At 42.8% G+C, this 24,738-nt stretch overlaps 1 protein-coding gene and 1 long non-coding RNA gene across 2 annotated transcripts in view; one reads left to right on the forward strand and one right to left on the reverse strand.

Annotated features, from left to right (window-relative positions):
- The window catches only part of LOC117817961, an 89,495-nt gene that overhangs the window by 49,042 nt on the left and 15,715 nt on the right, over window positions 1-24,738 (reverse strand). The gene's annotated exons all lie outside the window — the stretch shown is intronic.
- apln (apelin) lies at window positions 901-23,717 on the forward strand. The gene is made up of 3 exons (XM_034690771.1): window positions 901-1,054; window positions 15,771-15,943; window positions 19,377-23,717. The coding sequence occupies exons 1-2, from the start codon at window positions 988-990 to the stop codon at window positions 15,935-15,937; spliced, it is 234 nt and encodes a 77-aa protein (XP_034546662.1). The 5' UTR covers window positions 901-987; the 3' UTR covers window positions 15,938-15,943; window positions 19,377-23,717.

The raw sequence follows: 24,738 nt of genomic DNA on the forward strand, positions 1-24,738 counted from the left end.
TCAAGCTATACCTTGAGCGAGACAGGGGCTGCCTGAGCCACAGTTGGGGAAGAATAGAGTGAGGAAGAAAGGTTTTGTACAGCTGGTGGAGATACAAAAGCAGGAAAGCATGAACCTCATCTCACACCTTCCCTTCTTTCATCTACTTCCCCTAATAAGCTGGTATTTTGATTCCTGGACTCCTGGCAGGCTGCCCTGTTTACGTTTCAAAGAGTTTTCAACAAGAGCATCTGTTTGGGTATTATCATAAACCTGCATGCACCCCCCCACCCCCCCACTACCCCCTTTTCCTCCCTCCTCCCTCTCTTTTCTACCTCTCTCTGCCTCCGTCCTCGGCCATGTGCACTTGCATGTTTCTGGAAAAGGGGTGGAGAAGGGGGGAGGGGGGGGGGGCTTTTCCGTGACCCACAGAGTCAATGATACATAAGCCACATGACCAACTGGACTCACACACACACAGGGACACACACGCAGACAGACAGGCAGACCTGCAAGCGGACTTCCAGCAGCACATTCACAGCTCCACTGAACTTGGCTCTCGCTGCTTTTTTCTCTGACAGAAGAAAAGAAGACACACACACACACACACACACACACACACACACACCTCCGTGGGAGAGCTTAGATAAAGACGTGCCTTCAGTCTTGGAGTGGCGCTGTCACACACTGATATACAAATACGCATTTAGACAAATACACAGGCACAGTCAGGGAGCCACCATACACACACACACACACACACACATTCCCACAAATTGACACACTCACTTCTAACACACACACGCACACACAGGGGAGCAAACAATCTCTCTCTCCTTCTTGCTCGCTCAGCTGCTCTCTCTCTCTTTCTCTCTCTCTCCCTCTCTCTCCCTCCCATCCACACACACACACACACATACACACACATACACACACACAAACACACACACACACAGCACTACAGTATATCAGCGAGTGACTAGCGGAGAGCCAGAGGGGAGTGCAGAAATGAATGTGAAGATCCTGACGCTGGTGATTGTGCTCTTGGTGTCTCTGCTGTGTTCTGCCAGTGCTGGTGAGTACAGGAGCGGCCAGCCTCGTCGCCGGTCCTCTCTCCCTCCTCTTTCCATTTCTCTCTCTGTTTGCCTGTTTGGCTCGTGCAGGCAGCTGTAGTTGATCAGTTACCCAGCATGGTTAGCCTTGTGTGGGCTCTAAAAGGCAGGAATATTAGCACCTGGCTGTATACAGTACTGCACTGCAGTGGTTATACTGTCTAGCTATTGTACTGGCTTTGCTATTATGCTGAACTTGAATGTGTTTCTAGGTTAGACTGATCATTTTCCTTACTGCCTCACCTTGATGTAAGCTTGTAAGACTTGGAGATGAAATATTAGCAGCGTTCTTTTTGTAGTGCTAGTGCTGAGTGATGGGTATGCTGGATGGATATGTGACTGTTGTGGCTGTTATGAAATGTAAGATATGCATGGCACATGTTCTGCAAGGTGGAGTGAATCTGATTAATTTATGGCTTCATGTATTCCATCTGACCTGAGAGCTATATGATTATAACATGAATGTGATTGTGCAGCAGGGCAACACAGCCCCTATATATGCATGCAAGCCTCCTGTGGTGATGATAATGAGGACTGTAATTGTTGTACGCATCGATGAGGGGAACACAGATCCCAGATGCAAGGATGGTCTCCTGTGGGGCTCAGTCTTGATGCCTTGTCACAGTAAATTTCCGTAAAGTGCTGCTGCGTCTCTGGAGCCATTGTTGGACTAGATATCAGATCCAGTTTGGACCTCAAATGTATAATACTTGGAACAAAAACAAAGACTTGGAACAATTATGAAGAGGCAAGGCATATTGTCTCTGGTGGCTCGTGGGAGTAGAGGGGTTCTGAGAAATGTGGCTTGGGGGTTTTAGTTTGGAGAGCAATGGGCAGTCTGCAGATGTGATGCAGGTAACACTGTGGTGTGAAAAAACAACAGTTAGGCCTGTGTAAATGTCTGGACCATTCTTTGGATTATCACCTACCCACCAACTACAAAAGCTTAGAAGACACAGACAGAAGCTGTGTTTAAGTGATACATGCTGAAGAGGCTAGCCTGGTTAACATAAAGACAATGTAAGATGTATCTTAGACAAGGATTTTGTAATGCTAATACACAACATCAAGGAAGATGGGGATAGAATCTGTGTGATGCTGTGAGGCTATATGTTGCTAGGTGCTGATCAGACTGTAGCTGTGAGATGCTGTGTAGACTTTCAGCTTGAAAGATGCTGTCCACTCTGTGTATCGATCCACAGCCACAGCACTCACAGTTCCCATGCTTCCCAGCAAATTCGCCTCAGCGACATGCTATTTTTGTCTATGGCTCTCAGCACATGAGTAAATGGGAAGCAATTATCTAGCATCATGGTCAGTGTCGTTTTTCACGCACTGCGTGTGGCTAAGCATGTTCCACGCCTGAGAGCCCACCGTGCTACACCAGCGACGGGGAACACAAGGCTGCCGTGCCTCTGGGCTTTTATGGAAGCTTATCCTTCTCAACGTTGTTCAAGTCACGCCGCTTATGCGCCTCTCTGTCCCCTGGCTGCTACTGTAGTATGAGCGCTCCATTGACAGAGAGGAAGGGAGGGAAAGGGAGTGAAAGGGAAGAGGAGATGCAAGTGTGTTGCGGCGTTGATGATGGGTGTGGGGAGGGATGCTAGCTGGAGTGTGTCTGCGTAGCCTCTGCTACAGTATGCGCTGTCGCGGGAAGGTGTCGGAAGAGGCTCTGCATGTAGGCAGTGGGTGTGAAGCCTTTCATCTTGAGACAAACGCTTTTCCAGTTCAGTGGGCTTCTTCTCTCTCGCTCAGGCATCTGTGTGTGTACATGTGTGTTTGAGAATGAAGAGAAGGATGCACAGAGAGTGAGACGGAGAGAGCATGTGCTTGTGCACTTGCAGGAAGCGATGAATATTAGACTGAATGTGACTGTATACAGTAGGGTGGGGAAGTGTGAGTGTTGATTGTATTTATGATGTATGGCTGCATTTGCATACTAGCAAGACCTCTTAGTGCAACAGGCAATTCACGTGAATGGCTGCTGATAATACTCGCTCAGTACACTAAAAGAGCTGCTGAGGCTTTCTCTGTGTAATATTAGCATCCTTTAGCAGCGCACTTCAATTACCCATCCTTGAAAAGCACTCTGGCTCAAGAGTGGGCTCCAGCTTTAGACATGTGGTATCCATAATTCATCCCAAGGCCGATCACTCTCCTTCCTCCCTGTGTAACTCTTCAGACTGGTATATAAACAGTCCTTATTCTCAAAACATTCTCGTGTCTGTCACAGACACTTAAGAGGACATCAAAGCTGCGTTTCTTTATTTTGCCACTGAAACATGCAGCCAATCCTCACCCGGGGATGTGCATGATGAAAACAAAAGTAGCTGGCTCATACACATACACTTACTTGGCCGCACGTACATGCAGGAGGTGTAATTGTGAGGCCTGCGTTGAACAGGTAAGGTGAGGTGTGTGTTAGCAGAGCACGAGGCCCGGATCGGAGACCTTATCTGGCAAAGAAATCGTCTGCTTGGGGAGGATTTTATGAGAGCTGTCAGCAGTGCTATTATTCCGTATTAAACTTTGATGTATTGTTGGGGCTGGCTGCTCTGTGGCACAATCATGCATACATACTGTAATGAGGCCCGACTCGCTCAGAAGCTCATCCAAGTGTTGCAACTCCAAGTACAGCCAAATAGAGGAGAGTTACAGCATATGTAGCTGCTTATTAAGACACCTAGGGGCATTAACTCCACCTAGCTGGGTTTGATTGTTTTGTTAAAAAACATCAAAAAGGTCTAAACCACCCATAACCAGGAAGCTTTAAATCATAATCCTGGGTTTTCTAATGTATGGAAGGTGTCTCTGCTTGTGGACGTGATTATGGTGGCTGTGGAGAGAACAAAAGTGGCTAAACTTTTCCAGATGTCCCAGCATAACATAATAACAGCAGGCAAACAGTCGTGTCAAAGGGGGAGCAGTAGAAAGGTTATTACGGGATTACGGAGGATTGCTGGGCCTTTTCCTTTTTCCTTTTTCTTTTTTCTTTAAGGCACAGGAGCTTGAGAGCACCAGCTGGGTTTATGTCACACACACACACCACAAAACACACAAACAGACAGGCGCGCACACACACACACACACGGGTCAGATGAAAACCTTTTCATGAAGAACCTGGATTTCCTCTTCATGCAGCATTACGAGGAAATAGAGCCAGCAGCCTACAGCAACAGTGTAGCTCTGCAGACAATAAACACACACACACACACACACACACACACACACACACACACACACACACACACACACACACACACACACACACACTGAAGAATCCAGAGTTGTGTTTGGGAATTAAGTAAAGAGGGATTTGTTGGCCCCCTGTTGGTGTGGCTCTTGTTAAGCTTGTTAAGCATAAATTGTAGCATTATAACTTCATTTAATGATCCACATAGACTTTTTAATGTTGCTTTGTTGTAGCTTTGCCATTGTATAATGAATGACTGTACCTTTAGACCTTCTTTTACTGATGTAGCTAACCCTTTGATAGTTACGGTCGTGTTGCGTCATATCAACAATATATTTGCTTTTGGGTTTTAATTACCAGAAGCTTGTGATAGCAGGATGAATGAAGCGTCATCAGGTGCTGGCTAAATGGCTGTGAGTGGCAACATTTCCAAACTAAATCCAATATGAGTGCTAATGGAATCAAGTTAGCTCTCGTAAGGGAGCACCGGACGGGTGTCAGTGTGCCAGACTTATAAGGCTGCAAAATGAGCTAATTTAGCTGTTGGTGGTGGTGTTGTTGTATTGCTTAAATCATAGTATATCTTATGTCCTGTTGGTCTCATTTCATGCTCTTTGATGCATTTTTTGCCTGGGTTTTTATGATGTGTTGGCTTGTTGTGTTGGTTGAGGTATCATGTCTGGGTTTTTTTTGGCTGATGTTTTTCTGGTTATTTGTTGTTTGGCTGTCTTTGGGCTTGGGCTCTGATGCTTTGTTCTCATGTATGCTCCTGCTTGTATGTCAAAGCACTTTTCAAAACCTTGTTTTTAAAGGTGCTACATATAAAGCTTTTGTTGAATGGCATGTCTGTGTAGTTTGTAGTAGGGGGAACCATAGTTGATGGTCCAGATGCATGTTCTTGCAGTTCAATGAGATTTGCATTGTCAGGTTTTCAAAAGGATGATTAGTCATGTTATTTTGGGGTTCTAAATTTGATTGGATGGTACTTTGGTCAACTTTTGCTGTTTTTCTGTGAGCTTTATGAACACATTTGGACTGGACTTGTAAAATTCAGACTTTTACATAAAGGTTATATTATCTTTGAAGAACATCTCAATTTAAATGTAACATTATTAAAACACATAATAAATATATATAAATGGCAGTAAAACATTTTGGCCATATTGCCAATCCTTACAGAATTCATCATCAGCGACTCAGTGTAGCGGTTACTTTCAATGCCGTTTCCTGTGATGAACCACTTCACATCTGTATAATATCACCCAACATTACCTCTTTGAATGGCACCCACAATTACTCTGAAGCGGGAGGGAGTTGCGGAAGAGATTTAGTGAAAAATCATAACTCATTTGGTAGGGATATAAGGCTAACCTTAGGGCTAACACTCCCTAGGGAGCTCGGCTGCTGGAAGACTTTGGCATATGTGACTGCTGGGCTGCTGTAATGTAATTCAGAACTCTTTGAATGAATAAATCTACTCACTTAGATCCTCCCATGAGAGCAAATGCAGTGAAGGGAGAGAAAAGGAAGCAAAGGGAGAGTAGAAGTCGGAGAGGACAGAAAAATGAAAGGGCGGACAGGAAGAGAGGCTATCTGGGAGCTGAAAGGTTGTGTAAGCTTTCCATGGTTTAAGAAGTCACAGCTGGTGATCTAGTCCTGCTTTATGAACTTCATGTGTGAAATAATGACATTTTCATGGCTTTTAAAGAAGTCTGTTTAACCAAATGTGCTAAATTACTTGTAAATTAAATTCTGACTCCATTCTGAATCTTTTTGTTGAAGATCAGAACCCCCCTTCAACTTTTGAGGGCATAACCTCAGGGTTTGGGGAGGGGGTCTTTGGCGGTTATAGAGTGGGGGTCCTGTGTTAACCAGACCTCATGTGATCACCAGACCCTATCCTCAGGCCCGGGGCGCTCCTTACAACTTAATTAGAGCCAGATATTTCCTAAACCTGCTCTGTTTTCCACCAGTGTCCAATATGAAAGTGATTTATGGCTCTCTTTTTGAACATTAAGTGTTACATTTATTGTGGCAGATCGGATTTCTGATCAAGATCTAAATGGACATTTTTATTAACAGGCTCTCAGACCGCAGAATAAGTACTGCAGCCTCTAAAAATGCAGGTGCTTTTATGACTTTCATGCCCAATTTGTAGCACGCAAGAATGAGAAAATATGACTTCTGTTTATTACTTAAGAGAGGTCATTTGTGGTGTAAGGCCATATTTCGGTGGCTATAATAATATGCAGGAGGAGTATAGTTTCCTGAGAATTAAATAAACATGGAGTAGAGAGTAGTCACTATTAACGCCAAGCCTCCATAGGCGCCATCATGGATCATAGATGTAATAAATGTGTGGCTGAGAGTGCTGCACATCTGGCTGATGTTAGGCTGCTCAGTCAGACGAGGGATTTCACTGTGAAGATGTCAGAATGGATTGGGGCTATCATGGATAGTGTGGAGGGACTTAGTAGATCTCAGGTTCATTTTCTGACACTCCCACTGGGATCTGCCTAAATCCCAAGCCTCAGGCAAAAGGATGCGTATGTCACTTTATTCTCACAGAAAAACAGGATGTTGCGGTGCACCTCATGTGGTGTAAAACTCTCATTCACCTCATGTTCTCGCCTTTAACGAAATGTATGAAATTGTGAAATCGCTTCCACTGGGGGCCTTCTGTGACAATACAGAAATCATTCATTTATGAAACCATGCATTATTCATCGCAATAGCTCTGTCTTTGATCACAAATGTTGTTTTCCCTCAGAGACGGTGTCACACATACAGGTCTGCACTTAAACGTGGATCAATTCAAGGATCTGCCGCTCACTGTATGTGTTGATCTCTGCCAGGTTGAGGGCAGGGCCCCTCACTGTTTCCCTCTGTCTCGCTTACTGACTGATCAGGAGAGGCTGGTCCGCTCTCAGGGCCCCTGAACATGAACAGATGTTTGTAGAAACGCAAGAGCAAAACAATATTTGGAATTCATAAACACGCATCCACATCAGGCAAATAGTTCATCTAAACAGCTGATGCAAACCTCATAAACACAGTAAACATTAGCTCACCTGCAGCACAGAGCAGCTAAACATGTCAGTAACAACCCTTAGGGTTTTTATTTCTTTACTAAATCAGTTGGTCAGAACTGCTTAAAATGTTTTATTGCTTAGCCTGTAGCTACACTCTGTTTAACCTGCACGCCATATGCTCAGTAAACATTTGTGGCAAGCACTTGTAGAATTTATTGTTATGTGTACAATCCATACTACAAGAAACACAGGCTAATTACGACAAATCATACTGTTATAAGAGAAAAGAAACCGTGATTAGCTCTTTGTATATGAGTTGTTATTATTGTTCATAATATTGAAACTTTTCATTTCCATGCTACAATTGCATTCGTGTTGTTAAGCATTTGAGCCTTCAGTTGGCAAGTGACTCACATTTGGGCAATAAAACATCTACTTAACTTTTAAATGTGGTTACTGAATTTCACTCTATTCATTCTCATAGTTTCGTATGAAGAAATTCAGAACTATGGGGACACAAATAACCGCAAATAAGGTGCCATATAGATTCATTAAGCATTATTTGATATGCATTTCAAAAAGGGGCTGCAGGTGATGACACCTCCTGCTATGTGTAGGAGCGTCAGAGCAATTGTTTTTACATCTTTTGTTGTGGTTGAGACCCAACACAGTCTGATGCAATGTTGCTGCTCTTTCCTTTAATAGCACTGTTTGTGCTACAGAAGAAGTGATGGTTCCCTTAGGCATTAAAAGCTGCAGTGAACCCTGCGCAGTGACGTTTCTTTCTCTCTCTCTCTTTCCGTCTCCCTCTTTCTCCCACACCTCAGATGGGAGGGAGCACGCAGGTTCACAGCAGGGGTGGGGTTGGGGGGGATGACACAGGAGAGGGAGGGGGCAGTATTTCACATCTGATTAGCGTGCCCATGGAAACGGATGGTTGGAGGATCCCTTTGCCCTTGACATGCAATCTCTAGAGATCAGGGCAATGGTTGGTAGCCTTACCTACCAAGTGTACCTGCCATGCGCAGAGATTTAGCCCGGTGCTGCTAGCGGAAACAGCCACACCAGCATCTCTCTCGGTCCTGCCCTCGGCTGTTTAGAGCGAAAAAAGAGCAGAAATGTCCCTTCAGAGTTATTTTATGTTTGTCTCACTGCTCATGCTCAGTAGGCTCGAACCTGCGGTAACCTTGTAGCCACAAATTCACCCCTTCAACTGGAGAGGGATTGTGAATTAAGTGACAGGCAGTCAAGTGGTGAGGGGAGTCAGTGGCTTCATTAGCTGCTGCCAGCCCTTTGAACTCACAGCGCTCTGATCATAGCAGAGAACGAAGTCTCACACCTCATCATTTCATACACTCTCTAATTCAGGAGCAGAGAAAGCACCAGGCGGCTGGCTGACTCAAAGGGACATCTGCAGAAAGCCAGAGACCAAAGGGGTGCTCAGTTTGTTTTTAATTTCTTCTGAGCCTTCAGTGAGAGAGGGGGGCTGTTTTTCGGACAAGGGGCTTTGTTTAAGAGCTGCAGTAATGGGCGCAACTTTTCATGCACTTTGGTTTCCTCACTGGAGTTTGTGTGGACAAAGACAGCCTTCAACGAAGCCACAAGCCTAGCATTATCACCCAAAAAAACAATGCTGCATATCAAACAGCCCCAGACAGAAATAAAAGATAGAGCTCATGACCAAAACAAACCCCCCCTGAGAGGAGCACTCAGAGGCCAAGAGCCCACAGAGGAGGTTAAAAACATCAGACACACTCTGATGGCTGAATTCAGCCTGTGCTGAGAAATTTGTAAATTGAGAACCTGCTCAATATCAGCTGACAATGTCATTCTTTTGAGCTAAACTGAGCGCCTTTCATGGTGGCTGCCATGGTAACGTGGTCTGAAAGTCGGCAAGCAATTGGTACCAGTTTCTGCCAAGGCCCAGACTTACTGGTAGGCATGCGATAAGCAGCATTTCCGACAATAAATGTTGGATTGTGTGAGCTGAACAACAAGGGACTGCCTCCTTGTTTCGGCACTGTTCCATATGTGCAGGATGAATGTGTGGGGAGGCTATCAGACAGCTAGCAAATCCCCTGAGTGATGCTGTAGCATTGCAGGGACTTATTCTAGGTTAAAAGAATGTTTGGCTCCTTTCTGCCACATTTAACATATCTCACTCTTAGGCTAAATATTCTTGATCCCCTAATGTGCTTATGCAGCAGGAAGCATCTCTCCCTGTGACATGTCTGTGTCTGGCTGTGTGGGTTAGCGTGTCTGTGGTAATGGCATGCTTTGGAGGGGTAGTTAGCCAAAGCTGCTTTAAGTGAATGAAGGAAAGAGGCACACGATGGAGACAGCAGGCCTGCTCCTACAACGTCATGGTTATAACCATGGCTACACACACCAGGGTATTTATTCTTCCTCTCTCTTACTTACACAAATATTTTTGTTTCCCTTACGGATTATACACACACGTATGAGCGAATCTGCCTCCAGTTGACATACAGAAATACTTTATTTTACTGAGCATGCAAAAACTAAATTGTAAGGGTTGTCTTAGGGGTAAGTTTTGCAGATTGATGTCAAATATCACAAATCAAATCAGAGTATCTTACTCAGGAAATGCTTTCATTACTAGGATTCATAATATAAAACTATGGCACATAATTATTGAGAATGGGCAAGCCTAATGTCTAGCTTGGCATCACCAGACCACTTCAACAATGCCACTGAGTCTATTTACGGGCAGTTACCAATACAGCACTTTAAATCCACCAAGCAAAGCAACTACATCTGTGAATGTACTGAAGTCTGCGTGGCTCGGTAGCTAGTACTAACATTCAAAAGATATTGCTTCTATTCCAACATAATTCACAGGTGTTTGACATAACCTGATTTAGTACTCAACACTAGTATACAGTATAGGGCAGTTTGTTCAATACTTATGTGACGGGGAATCTGGGAAAATTTTCATTGTGTATAAGCTGTAGAGCAGCCACTCGCCACAGGCTGCAGCTGTAGCCCCTGTTAATGGCTACTACCATACTGCATAGAGCTCTAATACCCGGATGTAAAAAAGCACGGATGACTTCTTGTAGTGCAGCAAGGTTTAACAGTTCTCTGATCACTTACTACTTGTACCTCATATAAGTCCTAGTCTAGATTGTCAAATAATAGCATAAGTGATAATATGGCAATGAATTAAAAATTACTGGTGATAAATATCAGTAGTAGCCATCTTGGTTGGGTATAAAAATCACTGAGGGCACTTGAACCAGTCCCATATTTAAATGGCTGTGATTAGGCTGACCTGAATGAGGCCCAGTGGAAATCTGCCTGAAAGTCTGGACTCATCTGTCAGAGCAAATATAGTATGAGCACGGATTTGTCTTTTCTGAGAGTGTTGATGCAAAGATTTCAGTGGAACCAACATGGTCACATAGGGTCACTCCTGTCATGACTTTTCAATGCCGAACAATTCCCATTGTCTCAGCTGTTTGTTCGCACGTCAAAATACTTTAATAGAAATTCCACTGGGTGAGATTTGGGACACAGTGGTGTCAGATAAGCGATGTAGGGACCGCAAAGAAACTGATGAGAGATGAAATTTTATGAGCCAACCAAGAAAATGGATCAATGACATTGTGCTCAATTGATTCATAATCAGTGTGACTGTGAGTGATGAGCAAGACGAGTAAACAAACAGACAAGATTCAAGAGGACAGCAAATCAATTTGCAGTGACACAGAGGAAATTAAACGCAGCACGGATTAAATTTGGGTGGCCATGCTTGACTGTGCCTGTTTAGATTTTATGTTACAGTTTGTAATCCATGAACACAGGCCTGTGCAAACTTGTTGCTATAGCTTAACTCACAGGCTGGTATAGCTTGATCCTTCATGTCCTAGTGGCATATCAACCATTATGCAGTGGCTGTATTTACAAGTGCAGACATTTGTTATGTGGTAATTTTGGCAGGCGATTCACACAAATCAGCTTTACAACCCTTAATAAGTAGCTCTGGCCCATTTGCAATGCTGTCTGTTCCTGCATTGACACAGAGCGCTGTGATATACAGTTTGCTCCTGCCAGCCATGAGGGCAGCTGATGAACTTGGCATTAAACCAGAGGACGGCCATTCCTCTTCTCTGACTGGATGGACAAGTGCTGGAAGATGTATTTCTCTCCAGGCTCCACTGATAGACTCTTGCAGAATCAACAGGGATAAGCTGTCAGTATCCCACTTTTGGCTGGGCCATAAAAAGATGGAGAGCCGGCCATTTAAAACACAACATAACAGATATCACCTTAGGAGGTGGTGGGGAAACTGGGGCAGGAAATTAGGGAGCAGCCAACAGATATTCATCATTAGTCCGTACACAGGAAAAGTGGTGAAACTGTCAAACACTCTGTTGTATGCCAGACCAATTCTACCTCTAATCTCCTACCCAAGGGCATGGCCTTTTTCAAACACCTTTAATAATTCTCATGGTACCAAAACCAAAGACTCTAGCTTTGTATGGACTCAGCAGTCATATACTAGTTGCTCTCCTTTCTCTGGTGTGAAGGACACAAGTCTTATTGTGGTAATTTTCATTGAAAAGACTGCCTGTGTTGTTCAAGCTAAAGTAAAATGGCCCTTATCCAGGAGCTCATAGGGAGGTACAACAGCTAGCTAGAAACGTTCAATGTGTGTATTCACAGTGCAAAAGTCTGAAAGGCAAAGGGTCACTCTTACTAAAACATCCTCTTTTTTCGCGTCAGTCAATCAAGCTCCAGGCTACACTGCACCATAATGTGTTAGAGTAAAAAGACAAATGCTTCAAGATCAACCCTTTTAATTCAGATATGACTCAGTTTGTCGAAAAGCAAGCTTTTTTAAGGAGTTTAATGCAACTTAAGCATACTCCAAAGCTTGACAAAAGTTAAAATATTCCCTCTTCCAAGCCCCCCAGGCTTTGTATGAACCATGTAATGTTATTTTTCTCTTCTTTTCTTTGGGGAGGCAATCAGTAATGCAGGCAGGAGCAACTGCAATAACCAGGCATTCCTGAAATTCTCCCTTTATTAAACTTTAATTAGGGAATTACCTAGAGGGGGAAGCAGTGTTGAGATTTGGTTGAAAACGGGCAAAACTGGGGCTCCAAGGTCGTCAGTAGTAGAGATAAGATACTTATTATTGTTCAACATATGTTTTCCTGCCATGTTACTGTTTTACCAACCGAACATAAACACGCGAACATCCCATGGGAAAAGATCAAATGGGATACTACAGAGACGGGATCCAATTTCAGAGCAGTGAGATAGCTGAGATATCTTTGTTTATGGAGATGAAATACACATTATCCAATAATAAACCTGCAACGGAAACAATCAAAAGGTCTTAGACTGATGCAACAGATCTGCAGTCAATGCATACACGGTCCACTACAGATGGGTGTACAAAGCTAGCTGTTGCTGTATGTCATACCTGTCACACAGAGATGCTTCTCTGCAGGCTGCAGAAGTTAATCTATACTGCCAGTGTTATCACTGGGGCCCGGCTTATTTTTAGCAGCTTTCATTACACTTTTCTATCCTGTAGCCAGATTGGATGGGTTGAGATTTGTCAGGAGAATCGTGAGATGTTCTCCCTTCAAACCCCAGTGCAGAGCAGTGGCTGACAGCTTGCAATGGCAGGGACATCTAAATTGTCTTATTATGGACCCGGGTTATGACAGCCTGAGCCACCCAGAGAGGAGCGCCAGATGAGTTGTGTGAGCTGGGGTACAATTACTTTACCATCATGTAATGCAGTGTGTGTTTTTTGTGCACCACCATGGATGTGGTTGCAGTGCCTTTTGAACTAGCCCATCGCTCAAAATCAGCAGCAGTTAGACATTGTGTAGCACTGTACTTATTGCAGTTGCTGCAAGACATTTAAGGTGTCAGTATGCTTTAATATAAGTGCTTGTCAAATGGTTGAGTTAGAGTTCAGTATCTGAAAGCCCCTTACCCACATCTTTCCAATGTTGGAAAAAGGAAGGGGGTTACTTCTGAGACTTTATGCAACCTTTTATCAGACAATGACGCTTTTAGGAAGACATCAGTCAAGGCTGCAGAGTTGGATAATACTCTTCTGAGCCCTTTCTTCATGTTGCATCCAATTCCCTTTGGCACTTTCCAGACTTAAATAATTAAAATAAAAAATAGTTTCGAGAAGATATTGACTTAAACATGTCAGGATTTTTATCCCATGTATGTGTTTAAGTGTGTTCTGCATCTAAACTGTTTTGGGGGGCGTTAAAGAAGCAGGGCCCCCCAAAAAATGTACTCAAACAGAGAGTGTATCAACATTAAACCCCCTGGATTTGACAGGAATGAGCCAAATGCCTCCAGAATGTGTCAACGTCCTTCATTCACTGTGTATCTGGAACAATAACAAAAGGATAATGCGCAGATTAGTCCTCCTAAGGGCAAAGATAGGCTTTAGATGCGGAAATATGCAACAGAGACTTTCCCTGCTGCGAATGAATTAGCCTACTGTTCGCCCACAAGTATACTGTGTAATGTGCTTGCGGAAGAAGATTAGTGTGGAAATGGAACTTGAGATGTCTGGCGTTTCAGGGATATACATTGAAAACATTCAACAAGCCGTCTAGCTCTGCCTTGCAGTTCTCCATTATTTAAACCTGGAGGCTAAAAACCTTCCTCTTTTTTTTTCTTATCTTTTCTATGGAAAGTTGTTCTTTTGAAAATGTCTTCAATATGCCACAGCTGAAGGTCAACAATTGCCTCCCTTCTAATGGCGTTTTGAATTCTGCTCTTGAAGAAAGCTGCCCTCTATTCAAGCAAATTGATCTTGCCTTTTAGAGCCAGCTGAGTGTTTTGAACGCAGTAGACAGGTTTGAGAGTTTTAACATTTCAATCAGGCGACATTCTCAGGGGCACAGCTGTGTCTTGTTCATATAACAGCCTTTGGTATCACCATTCTGCCACATCTAAATACACACAGTGATGAAAAGAATCTGAAGGAAGCAAGGCGGCTAGTATCATCATGGCTTTTGTAAGCTGCTCATCCGCTGTCCTCAATAAACCGTCTCTGCTTGCACAAACCGCTGCGGCCTGCTGGATGACTTAACTTAAGCAGTGTCCTAACATGAGCCCACTAAGCCAAAGAGGGTTTTTTAACCTGGAATTCTAAAAATGGTGCCAGCGTCTCTGAGGAGAGGGGACAGGAATGTCGTGACCTCTTGTGAGTGATGCTGATCAGCTTTTCGACAGGCCAATGGGTATTTGTAGCTTCTTTAAGTAATTTGTTTGGCTTAGAAGGAGGCTTAGAAATGATGAGATCACAGGATATAATATTAAGTTTAAACAGAGAGAGGTGTATTTGTCAATGATACAGACTAGGACGTTTAATATTTCGGCCATCAAAGCTAGTCATGTTATGATCATTGTTGTTTGAGTGCTTTGTGAGTTTTTCTGTACTTTGGATAAAAAGTGAGGATGTCTTAGACTCTCCTTCTTAATTGCTGATGTTTTGCATCATATTCAGCCTGTGTATTTTGAATGTTGTGAAAATCCATCACTAAATCCCCCTTTAATACCCTTTCAATCACATCTACACTGCAATTCTTCTTCATTTGAATTTAAAATACATCCCAATACATCTGTGACATATACTGAATTCTAACTGAGACATTACCTTTCCCCAAATAAAAAGTAATTCCCTGCTTTACTTAGACTTTATACGACTATATAACTGGCTGTAGTGTGAGAGATCACCCTTGTTAAATATGCCATTAAGAGTAAAAGTACAACTGCAAAAACCTTTTTAATAGAACCTCTGGATTTCCAAGAGGAGGTCTTTCGGTTACCAAAAGGTTGAAGGGTCATAGGCACACTTGAGGTGGACCAAGCCGTTTAGAAAAGAGGGGCTTAAGGGGATCATGCCACACTTATTGAGCAATGACTCGGAACATCTGGGTTCACTCTCAAACACACGTGCACACACACACACACACACACACACACACACACCTTAAACATTCACACACATTCTCTAAGAGACGCTATTCAACTCATCTCTAATCTTGCATCAAACACTGCGACAGGATGCACCTCCACGATGTCAGGCTGAGTTTGTAATCTTTAGGGAGAGTGACAGAGACATGAGACACGAGGGTTTGGCTTCCCTCTCCTCAGACGAGGCTCCGTCTATCTGCTGGTCCGTGGTTCCAGCATACTGAATTGATGAACTACAATACTGGGTGGGCTTATAGAGGCCCACACACAGACTTATCTATACATGTCTCCTGCTTCCTCATCATTTACCACTGTGATCCCTCTTTGGATCCTCCTGCACATTTCTGCACTGATAAACGTCGTCCAATGGTGATACTCAGGGTGTGAAAGGTGAAAACACAGTTAACTGAAGAGTCCAATTTTGGGGATCTGATTTGTCTCTCTTCTCCATGTGTCATCCAGGTCCCATGGCCTCCACGGAGCATGGCAGAGAGCTAGAAGATGCGCCTATAGTTAGAAAAATGGTCCAGCAAAACCCTGCAAGGGGGGGTCAGACCCACAGACCGGCCGGCTGGAAGAGGAGACGCCCACGGCCACGTCTTTCCCACAAGGGGCCCATGCCGTTCTAGAGCAAGGTGAGTTTCTGGGAGTCCTGAGCAAAAATGATGCTTGTAAGATTTTGTTTGGAAAAGCATGCCATCGAACCTGCCAAATAACCAGTCGGTACCAAACAGTGGAAGGCTTTACCTCTCTGTTTATATCTCGGCTTTGCTGTTGGACCAACTTTCTGTCAAATCAGAGCTATGTGAGTGAAAACATTCCCTAAATCAAATCATAACTGCTGACCAAAGAGGAAACAATTTAGAGGAGGATTTTCTCGGAGAAATACGATGTTGAGTCTGAAAAGACGTCGTCAGCAGAAGAAGTTTTGATGTTTTCGATGATGAAAGAAAACCCAAACTCTTGCAGGAAAACTGGAAACACTGCAAACATCCACAGCAGTTACACTCAGCTCAAACTTAGAGGATATTATTGTTGGCCTCATGAGAAGAACGTTTGTTGAGAGATTTCTGGTATTACAACAGAGGTTGGTTCAATGCTACGTCATTTCTTTTCTCATGTGGGAGACAGTCATACTTAGACACTCAACCTTTAAGTCCATTCACAGTGCAAACATCATTTCACCCCACCTGACTGAGGGAATTAAAACTCTTTTCCTAAAGATAACACTTTGTAGAGTTGGGTTACTTAGCAGCACTGCTTCTCTGTCAAAGGAATGTTTAGCCTGCCGTCAATTCAAACACGGCTTTCTGCAAATCTCTTTCATCCAAAATCAGAGATAATATTTTACTTATCACCTCGCAGTTTGATTTTCTACTCTGAACCAAAACCAACTGTGAATATGGCAGCAAAAACAGATCAAGCTTATTTGAAAAACTAAAAGTCACTATGACTAATTAAACGACATGATCAAATTTACACTTTATTCATACAAATGAAAGCTCTGGTTGCACTTTCCAATGTTAGCTGAGCTCTGTGAATGAGTGGAAATGGTACAATTACATCTCTGCGTTAAGAAGACTGAAACTCCTACACACTTCTCTCCCAGACTCTGTGAGAGACAGGGAAACTCAACAAGACACAATATCCCTGCAGGAGGTGACGACCATACAGCACTGACCTGCAAAGGGTCGCCGTAAATTAAAGCCACAGTGAGAAGAGGCTGCAGCCAGAGAGTGTCAAGGCATAGTTAATCAGTTTAAAGGAGAAGGATCAAAGCTGGAGAAGATTGGAAGCTCTTTCCTCCAAAGAAGTCAGATTTTTTTTTTACAAACCATGGCGAATTTTTCATCATTACTTTTTCAAAGGGTCAAATTTCTTTTGAGTTCAATCCCACTTTCAATACAGAACTCTAGAGGCTCAGCACAAAGGTGAAAACAATGAGTGAAGACCAAAGCCGAGAGAAGGCTACACTTGAAGGACGACATGAGTGCTCCGATTTTCCTCAGCCTGACAGTAGAGAGTGAGAATCCTCTCTACAAGTTGAGTGGTCAGGGTTGTTTAGTGCTCAGTGCCAGAATGACAGCCACCAGCCGGGGAACTTCAGGAAGTTGTGAGGCTTAGTAAAACTGAACGGCTCAGTGAGTTACAATGCCACCTTCGCAAACACCACTTAAACCAAACAGGCTGAAGATTTCCCTTTTTGTGTTTGTCATCCACTTCTAGCCCTTCTTATCAGTGCTGAGTTAAGAGTTCAACCTTGTGCAAGGGTTTCTTTATCTACCATTCCTCTTCACCCTAACCTGATCACAACAGGAATCAGACTGTTCAACAGCAGCTGTGTTTAGAGATAATGCAACTAACTTCTACTGAACAAATGATCCAAAGAGTTACAAGCTTGATCTTATCCAGTTTGTTTCACTGGCTGTATATAATGATAGATGACAGGTCTCCACCTTCCCCTGTTGTAAAAAAAATGTGGCCCAAATACTCCCTGCGATGGGTGCTGATATATCTTGCCAATTTGGAGCTAGAGGTTGTGCAGTGAGGACCGGCTCTAGGAGCATCTGTATTGGCATCCCAACCCTTCTGCTAACCAAATCAAAACACACATTTCAGGTCCATCAGTCCTCAACAAAACTAAATCCCTTGTTCCACCAATATCCCATCTGTTAACATAGAGATGGCAGGTTATGACTTGTGCTGAAGCCAGTCAGTCAGCTCCAATTGTCTTGGCTTCATTGTTGGGTGGTTATCAGGCCGTCTATCTTTTTATTCAGTCTATGGTTTGCTCATTTCCAAGACTGGATACTTCCATCCTGTAGCCCCCTAACAGTCTCTGCTCTTCCTCACGTGTCCTACATCCCCCTCGCTTTGAGCTGATGATGGGAAAAGCACCTCTGGAAGCAGCTGGAGATGCATTTTGTTTGATCAAAGCTAGAGTTCAATGGAGACATCCAGCTGAGGACTGGTGAGACTCGTAAGCAGACAGATTGTATGTGGATAAGTCATTACCGGCCTTAACTTAATTACTGCGCCGCTAAAGAAGAGATTAGGAACTATGATTTACTTGACAGGTTACATTCTTCAGATCCATGCCTTCCATTGTCAAAATCAGCTCATCTTTTACTTCCTGAGACACCTGAGGCAAAGTTTGACTTCTCATCATTACATATTCCAGATGGCAAGCGACTCTGGGAAGAAAGATGGGCGACGGGGTCATCTTTAGATCCGAGAGTGCTATTACATCTCTTAGATCTAAGCCATGCCAGTGACAGTCCAAAAGACAGACAGGATATTACAGATTTTAAGCCGCAGGCAATTTATGAAAACCCCTCGAGACCCTGAGTGTGAGAGAGCTCAGAGAATGTCTTCAAAACGCTTTTTCTTTTCATCAAAAACACTGAGAGCAGGCCTGCATCTCCTCTTGTGCAGCCACTGTGTTATGTGGTATGACATCAAGGGGCTGAGGTCATCCCGTAGACCTCAAGCAACAAAAAAGAAGGCAACAAACAACAACAATGCAACTGAGTGGAGAGAAGATATACCGTAAACCAGTTCTCACGGCATTACATGGTCACAAAAATATGTCAACTTGAAACAAAACCAGGCTCTTATCAGAGAAGGAACGGTGTTGTCATGCAGGATAGCTTACCGCTTTACTCATCCAATATCTTGGGGAACTATCACAAAGCAGAAAAAGATAAAAGGTGGAGAAGGATAAAAGATTTCCTCATTGTCGAGGAGTGCTCCAGAGCCCTGAGCAGGGCATAATGTTGTGATTGTGTTCCGCAGCAAGACATACGTTTGTTTTTCTTACTGCATGCTGCACTTTTCTAAGCAAAGAACATAAAATCTGGTTGGAACATCTCTTGGGTTACCTATTTTGTCACTGTTTTTCAAGTGCAAGAGAACACAGAGATGCTGTGTGACACAGAGACAGCTAGGCAGACGCTCCCTAAAGGGCATTGTTATTTAAGAGGAAACTGGAATGTCTGCAGGATTTTTAGGAAACAAGAACACACTCTAATGGTTGTTTTTCTGTGTTTCTGTTGTTTTGTCTTCCAGGCACTGCTTTGAGCGCCCTCCCCCAGGTTCTGATTTCTATGCTCTTCCTTTGCCTTGGGGGGCCTTGCGACAAAGGGGCCTAAGCTTGCCCAGCCTGAAGAGTGATGTCCATAGCACCTGCTGGTTCTTCAAGCAACTCTGTCCACAAAAAAAAAAAATCTGGACAAGCCGCTCACCCTCAGCTCTAGGAGGACATGGGGGCAGGAAAGGGGGGTGGGGGGGTAGGTTATGGAGCCTGAGCTATCAGACTCTATTTCTCTGTCTCTCTCTTTCTCTCTCTTTCACTCCCTCACTACTTATCTATCTCTGTCTTCTTCCCAAGTGTTTTTTTTATTATTTTTATTATTATTATTATTATTATTATTATTACCTATCATTTGCTTAATAGAGCCCAAACATAGCGATCTCCCTGAGAGTCTCACACACTTTGCATGACATGTGGTGGAGAGGGAGCCCGGTCAAAACAATCTGAGTCTCAAAGCATCTGTCGCTTCTCCACGGTGTGGTATTCCCATCTCTCAGATCCAAGGTTAATGCAGCCGCTGTTTTCATTGCTGTGTTGCTACTTAAGGGTTTATTAGCACGAGGAGACGCTGATTATACAGGGGGGCAGTATCAGGTTTAATAGATGACAATAGCAAATATTAAGTTCTCTCATAAAACTCTGGATGTCTGCTGCAAAAAGGAGCTAAAGGTTTAGAAGGAAGAGAAAAAGTGTCACATTTAAATGACATTTTAACCATTGCTTAATTATCATCATTAATGGTGCTTTGTACCTCATACTGACAGTATGTCCACATGCAAATAACGTTGGACAAGAAAGACAGCACAACATGTAGAAATAATCTATTTAAGTGACAGAATAATTCCTTCATTTAGGAGATTCTTTAATCCAAAGCTATCCTGGTGTTTCTGAACTCATTAACACCTTAGAGGGGGTTTACTGACGCGCTCAAGGTTACTGTAACATGTCCCACCTTGGATGAGTCCTTTGACCCCAAATCCCAATCCCAATCCTGTCCCCAATCCCCAGCCTTCTCACCACACTGCTGCCGTGTGCAGCTGCTCTACACGACTGTTAACTGGCAGGGGCGGTCTGCTCCACCGACGGGCCGCCTCGCCTTTTAATGAAGTGCCAAATAATAACCTTCTCCACAATGCTGCCAGGAACGAAGGAAACAAAGGTTAGGGAAAAACACATTACCTCTTGTTTGAAGTCTTGATACACTGACACATTATGCATTTTCAATTTCTGCAAACATAAATCCCACGACAGACAATGTTAGCGATGAGGAGGACAGGTAAATTAGACCAAAAAATTTAAAAAAGCTTCAAAGAAAAACGTCAGCTCAGATAATACGCCACCGTGATCAGCCTACCACTAGTGCTCTGGCTGTTTAGATATTCAGCATATGGCTGGTTTGACCCTTTGACCCACATCTTTCACTTATGAAATGCTATGCCTTTCCATCATACTGGAATATATTACTGTTTATGTTTATTTCTATGTTTAAGTCGTTTTATTTCTTTTTTCTCAGGGTGCTGTGATAGAGGCTTGTACTAGAGCAGTCTATTTTTTGCATTTATTTAACAAAACACAAACATACAATACATTTGAAGCTTATATGAGCATATTTTCGTATACTGTATCTTTTACTCTCCCTCTATGTATTCACCAATATAGCCACATTTCAGGATTCAGCCCTTTCTCATCATGTTCCCTTCCCTACATTATGTTGGGTACAGTTGCCTTTCTAGTCTGCCCTTCCACAGCACAGGTGGTCGTGGCTTTGATCATTACGCTCATTAAATCCTGGAGTTAATCTTTCTCAGATGGATCTACCCAAGGCTGGCCGGGGCCACTTAGTCTGAGCTCATTGTTAAATTGGCTTAGACTGAAACCACACCCTCCCCCTCCCTTTCCAATCCTCGACCCCCTGCTGATTCAGTGTGTAACCATGTAACATATTAGGACTTTAACCTGTAGAGCAGCCACCTTGAAATTGTTTGTTGTTTATTAGGTGTGCAGAGCAACTTCCTAGTTCAGATTTTAGGTGAAAATCGGTAAAAGACTCCTTTTTCAAGCTCGACCACATAACAACTGGCATGTTAACCCAGATTTCCAACACCTTTTCCCTCTCGCCATGTCTCATGCAAATATTACAATAGAATGCTGAGTCTTCTCACACCCAGCATGAGAAGCTTTTATTAAGAGTGCATCTAAAATCACATTGGTAATCCACCCAGCCAAGATCAGCTTGATTAAAAATGCATTAAATCCTGGGGCACTGTGAAGAGTAATAATTTCAGTTCCACCATTATTTTTTCATACCCTCTCAGACAGAGATGTAGATTTCATTAATGCTCCTTGGGAGTGAGACAGTTTGCTCAGGATGTCTCATGTATTATTGGGGAAGATAGTAGGAAGATATGAGCTGGGGATGGAAGTTCAAAGCCGCAGGAGTTGGGATGCTGGAAGTAGTCTGGGTCATGGCAAAGGGGTTCAAATCAATATTTCCCCATCTCAGAAGTTATTGTTACGGAGCCGAGCAACGTCTGTATCCGCACTGTTCTTCATGAATGTATCCTCACCATCTGCACCAGCCATGCTGCCCTTTCAGAGACCAGAGCAAACCAATGTTTATGTAAAGTACTCTTTTAATCTTGGTCTGGCTATCAGTTGAATCCAAAAATCAAAAGCCAAAAATCCCACTGATCCAAAGCCTCCAGTGTCAACAAAGTCCCAACAAATAGACGTGGCTTTGCTCCAAGACTTCTCTGTATGGGTTTGCAAGGCTGCACTTTTGCAATTCCATTATGCTGCTGGAAAAATACACCCTGAAAACAAGAGTCTCTTGATATGGAATGGTTTTCCAGTGTATTGTGACAATTTTTGTCTGATTCTTGTCTAGCTGGTTGTCCAAAGCTTACTTTTTGAATACAGTGTGAAAAGCTGTATCTTTTGTGGATGTAACAAAATAGAAAGTAGTCTGCAGCACAATATGTCGTGGACATGTGAAAGCTTTCAGGCGTTCTTTTCTTGTAGATGATAGCCCACAGTCCTCCCCTGCACATCAGGTTAATGGGCCTTGTGGTGTGGAAGGACAAGCACGTCCAGGCTCAAACTGAAATGGTAAACCAATACATTATGCTCGGGGAGCAAACCATTTTCCTTAATGGTCTTTTCCAGCAAGGCTTACACAAGAGAAACGATTCCTATCCTCTCAATGTTTCCTCTCCAGTTCCTCTTCTCTGTGACCATCACAAGGCCTGAGTAATGTTCCTATGCACTTGTTAGCATGTTTTCCTGGTAGAAAATGTTTGTTCTCAGAGCTCACCCTAATGTGTTTAGTTCTTTTTGTCCAACTGCATTTGGCTGGGAGTGTGTAAGGAGCAGGGATAAGCAGAGAGAGATTTGTGTTACTGATGGAGAAGCTAGCAGCAGGTTAAAAAATATTAGCTTACAGAGCTCTGTTTCCCACTAGCTGTGACACAACCCCAAAACAAAGGATGGCAAACACAAGGTTTTTATGTTGTTTTTTTTATCCTATTGTGATTCAGTTCTCTACCAGATCAAATTCCTTTAAATTTACACCAACCATTTCCCTCCTTGTGGAAATGGAAACACATTCCATGATTTTACCTTTTGAAGCCCCTGAAACTGTATCATGTTGGCCTTCGAGTGGGTGTCTGCAGGATCAAGTGGCTGATATTCAATCCAATGCATTCACACATTTCCACCGGCTGGGCAATCCAAAGGATAACTAGATTTTCTCTCCCATGGGAAATGACTAAGATCTGTCATTATCCAGGAGCCTCAATATGAGACTTCCTACACCCAGAATAGCACAGGCCCCTCCTGCCTCGATTGCGACACATTCTCCATCAATGTAACCGCCGTGTCCGAGATCACGAGAACAATCCGAGGAGAGATGCAGTCTGTAGGTTTTACACGCCATCGCAACAGTGTTACTAGGTCTGAAGCAGAAACCATTTAAAAGACGATGTATTACTCCTGAAACTTATATTCTGTTTATGGTGTGTGCTCATATTACTCACCAGGCCAAATGTACAGTCCCTGTCTCTGTTTTGATGTTGAACTGGGCAAAAATAAATGACATAAATAAATAAATGAATAAATAAAACAAGTGTATCAGAAATGGTTGAAATACTGTGTACATATTTGAACTTTTGGTTTCTAATTTATAAAAGATAAGCTTTAGCTCTTGGAGTACTTATTTTATTTTTCCTTTCATGCGTAGCTTTGTGTTTTTATTTTCTATTTCTGTAAAGTGTGTAAATATATCTTTATGATAATAAGTAATATTAAAATCTTATTTTAAGAAAAAAATCTGTGTCATGTCTTTTTTGGCAAATTAACTTGTGTGGTTGTTGGGTGTTGTTTTAGCTAGATAGCATGCTAGTATTTGCTAATCAACTGCATAAAACACAAGTCAGTTTGACTTGATGATGGTGTGAAATAGTTCCTTTAATACTTCAACAACATTATCAAAATCAAAACTAAAGTGAACAAGAATATTATTACCAAAATAGATGCCAATCTAACCAGTCATTGTTGAGAGACGTCACTGAAAAACCTAAACATTTAATTCTGTGTTGTTCCAATACATTTTTAAAAAGTACTTGAAGGAGAATCAGATGAACACATCCTCTGGGAAAAATTAACTTCTATGCTAACATTACTAACAATCAGTCCAGTGGTTGGTCAAAAATGTTGGTCCAAACCAAAGTAATGAATCAGTGAAAGTGGCAAAAGTTACACTATCATCTCTGGAGCTGTGACATTTAAGTTTAGTTTATATCATTACTAAAGAAAGTGAACAGTGCGGAAAGTTGAACCAAAAGTATAACTTTTTAACAGTACAATGTAAGGTTGGCATTCAGAGAAACTGCACTTTGCAGAAACATTTATCATCCTTTCTGTTCAGTTCAGAGAGGCCCTCTGAAATCAACACAAAGACTCGTATTTGTTCATTTGGGATGCCTCCAATCAGACAAAATCAGCCTCCTCATTACTCAACACAATTGCTCACCTACTGGAGACTTGCTTTGTTTTTTTTTCAATCTAATTTCATCAAGTCAGCTCTGATGTTTGTGTATTTTAAATTAAGGAGATGAATCTGGACTTAAACTCTGCAAAAGGTGGACAAAAACATGTTTACCTGACTGCCACGGCCATTAACCTTTACCATCAGCTGAATGGTGGGTAGAAATTCAGTGTGTACACGCCTTTGGAAATGTAAATCAACTCCTCATCCATTAAGGAACACTTCACCAGTGACAGGTAGCCTTTCCAGAGCTTATAGTGCATACTAAGCATGCTGCACATTAATGCATCCCA

This window comes from Notolabrus celidotus, chromosome 8 (assembly GCF_009762535.1).
Source record: "Notolabrus celidotus isolate fNotCel1 chromosome 8, fNotCel1.pri, whole genome shotgun sequence".
Classification (NCBI taxonomy): Eukaryota; Metazoa; Chordata; class Actinopteri; order Labriformes; family Labridae; genus Notolabrus; species Notolabrus celidotus.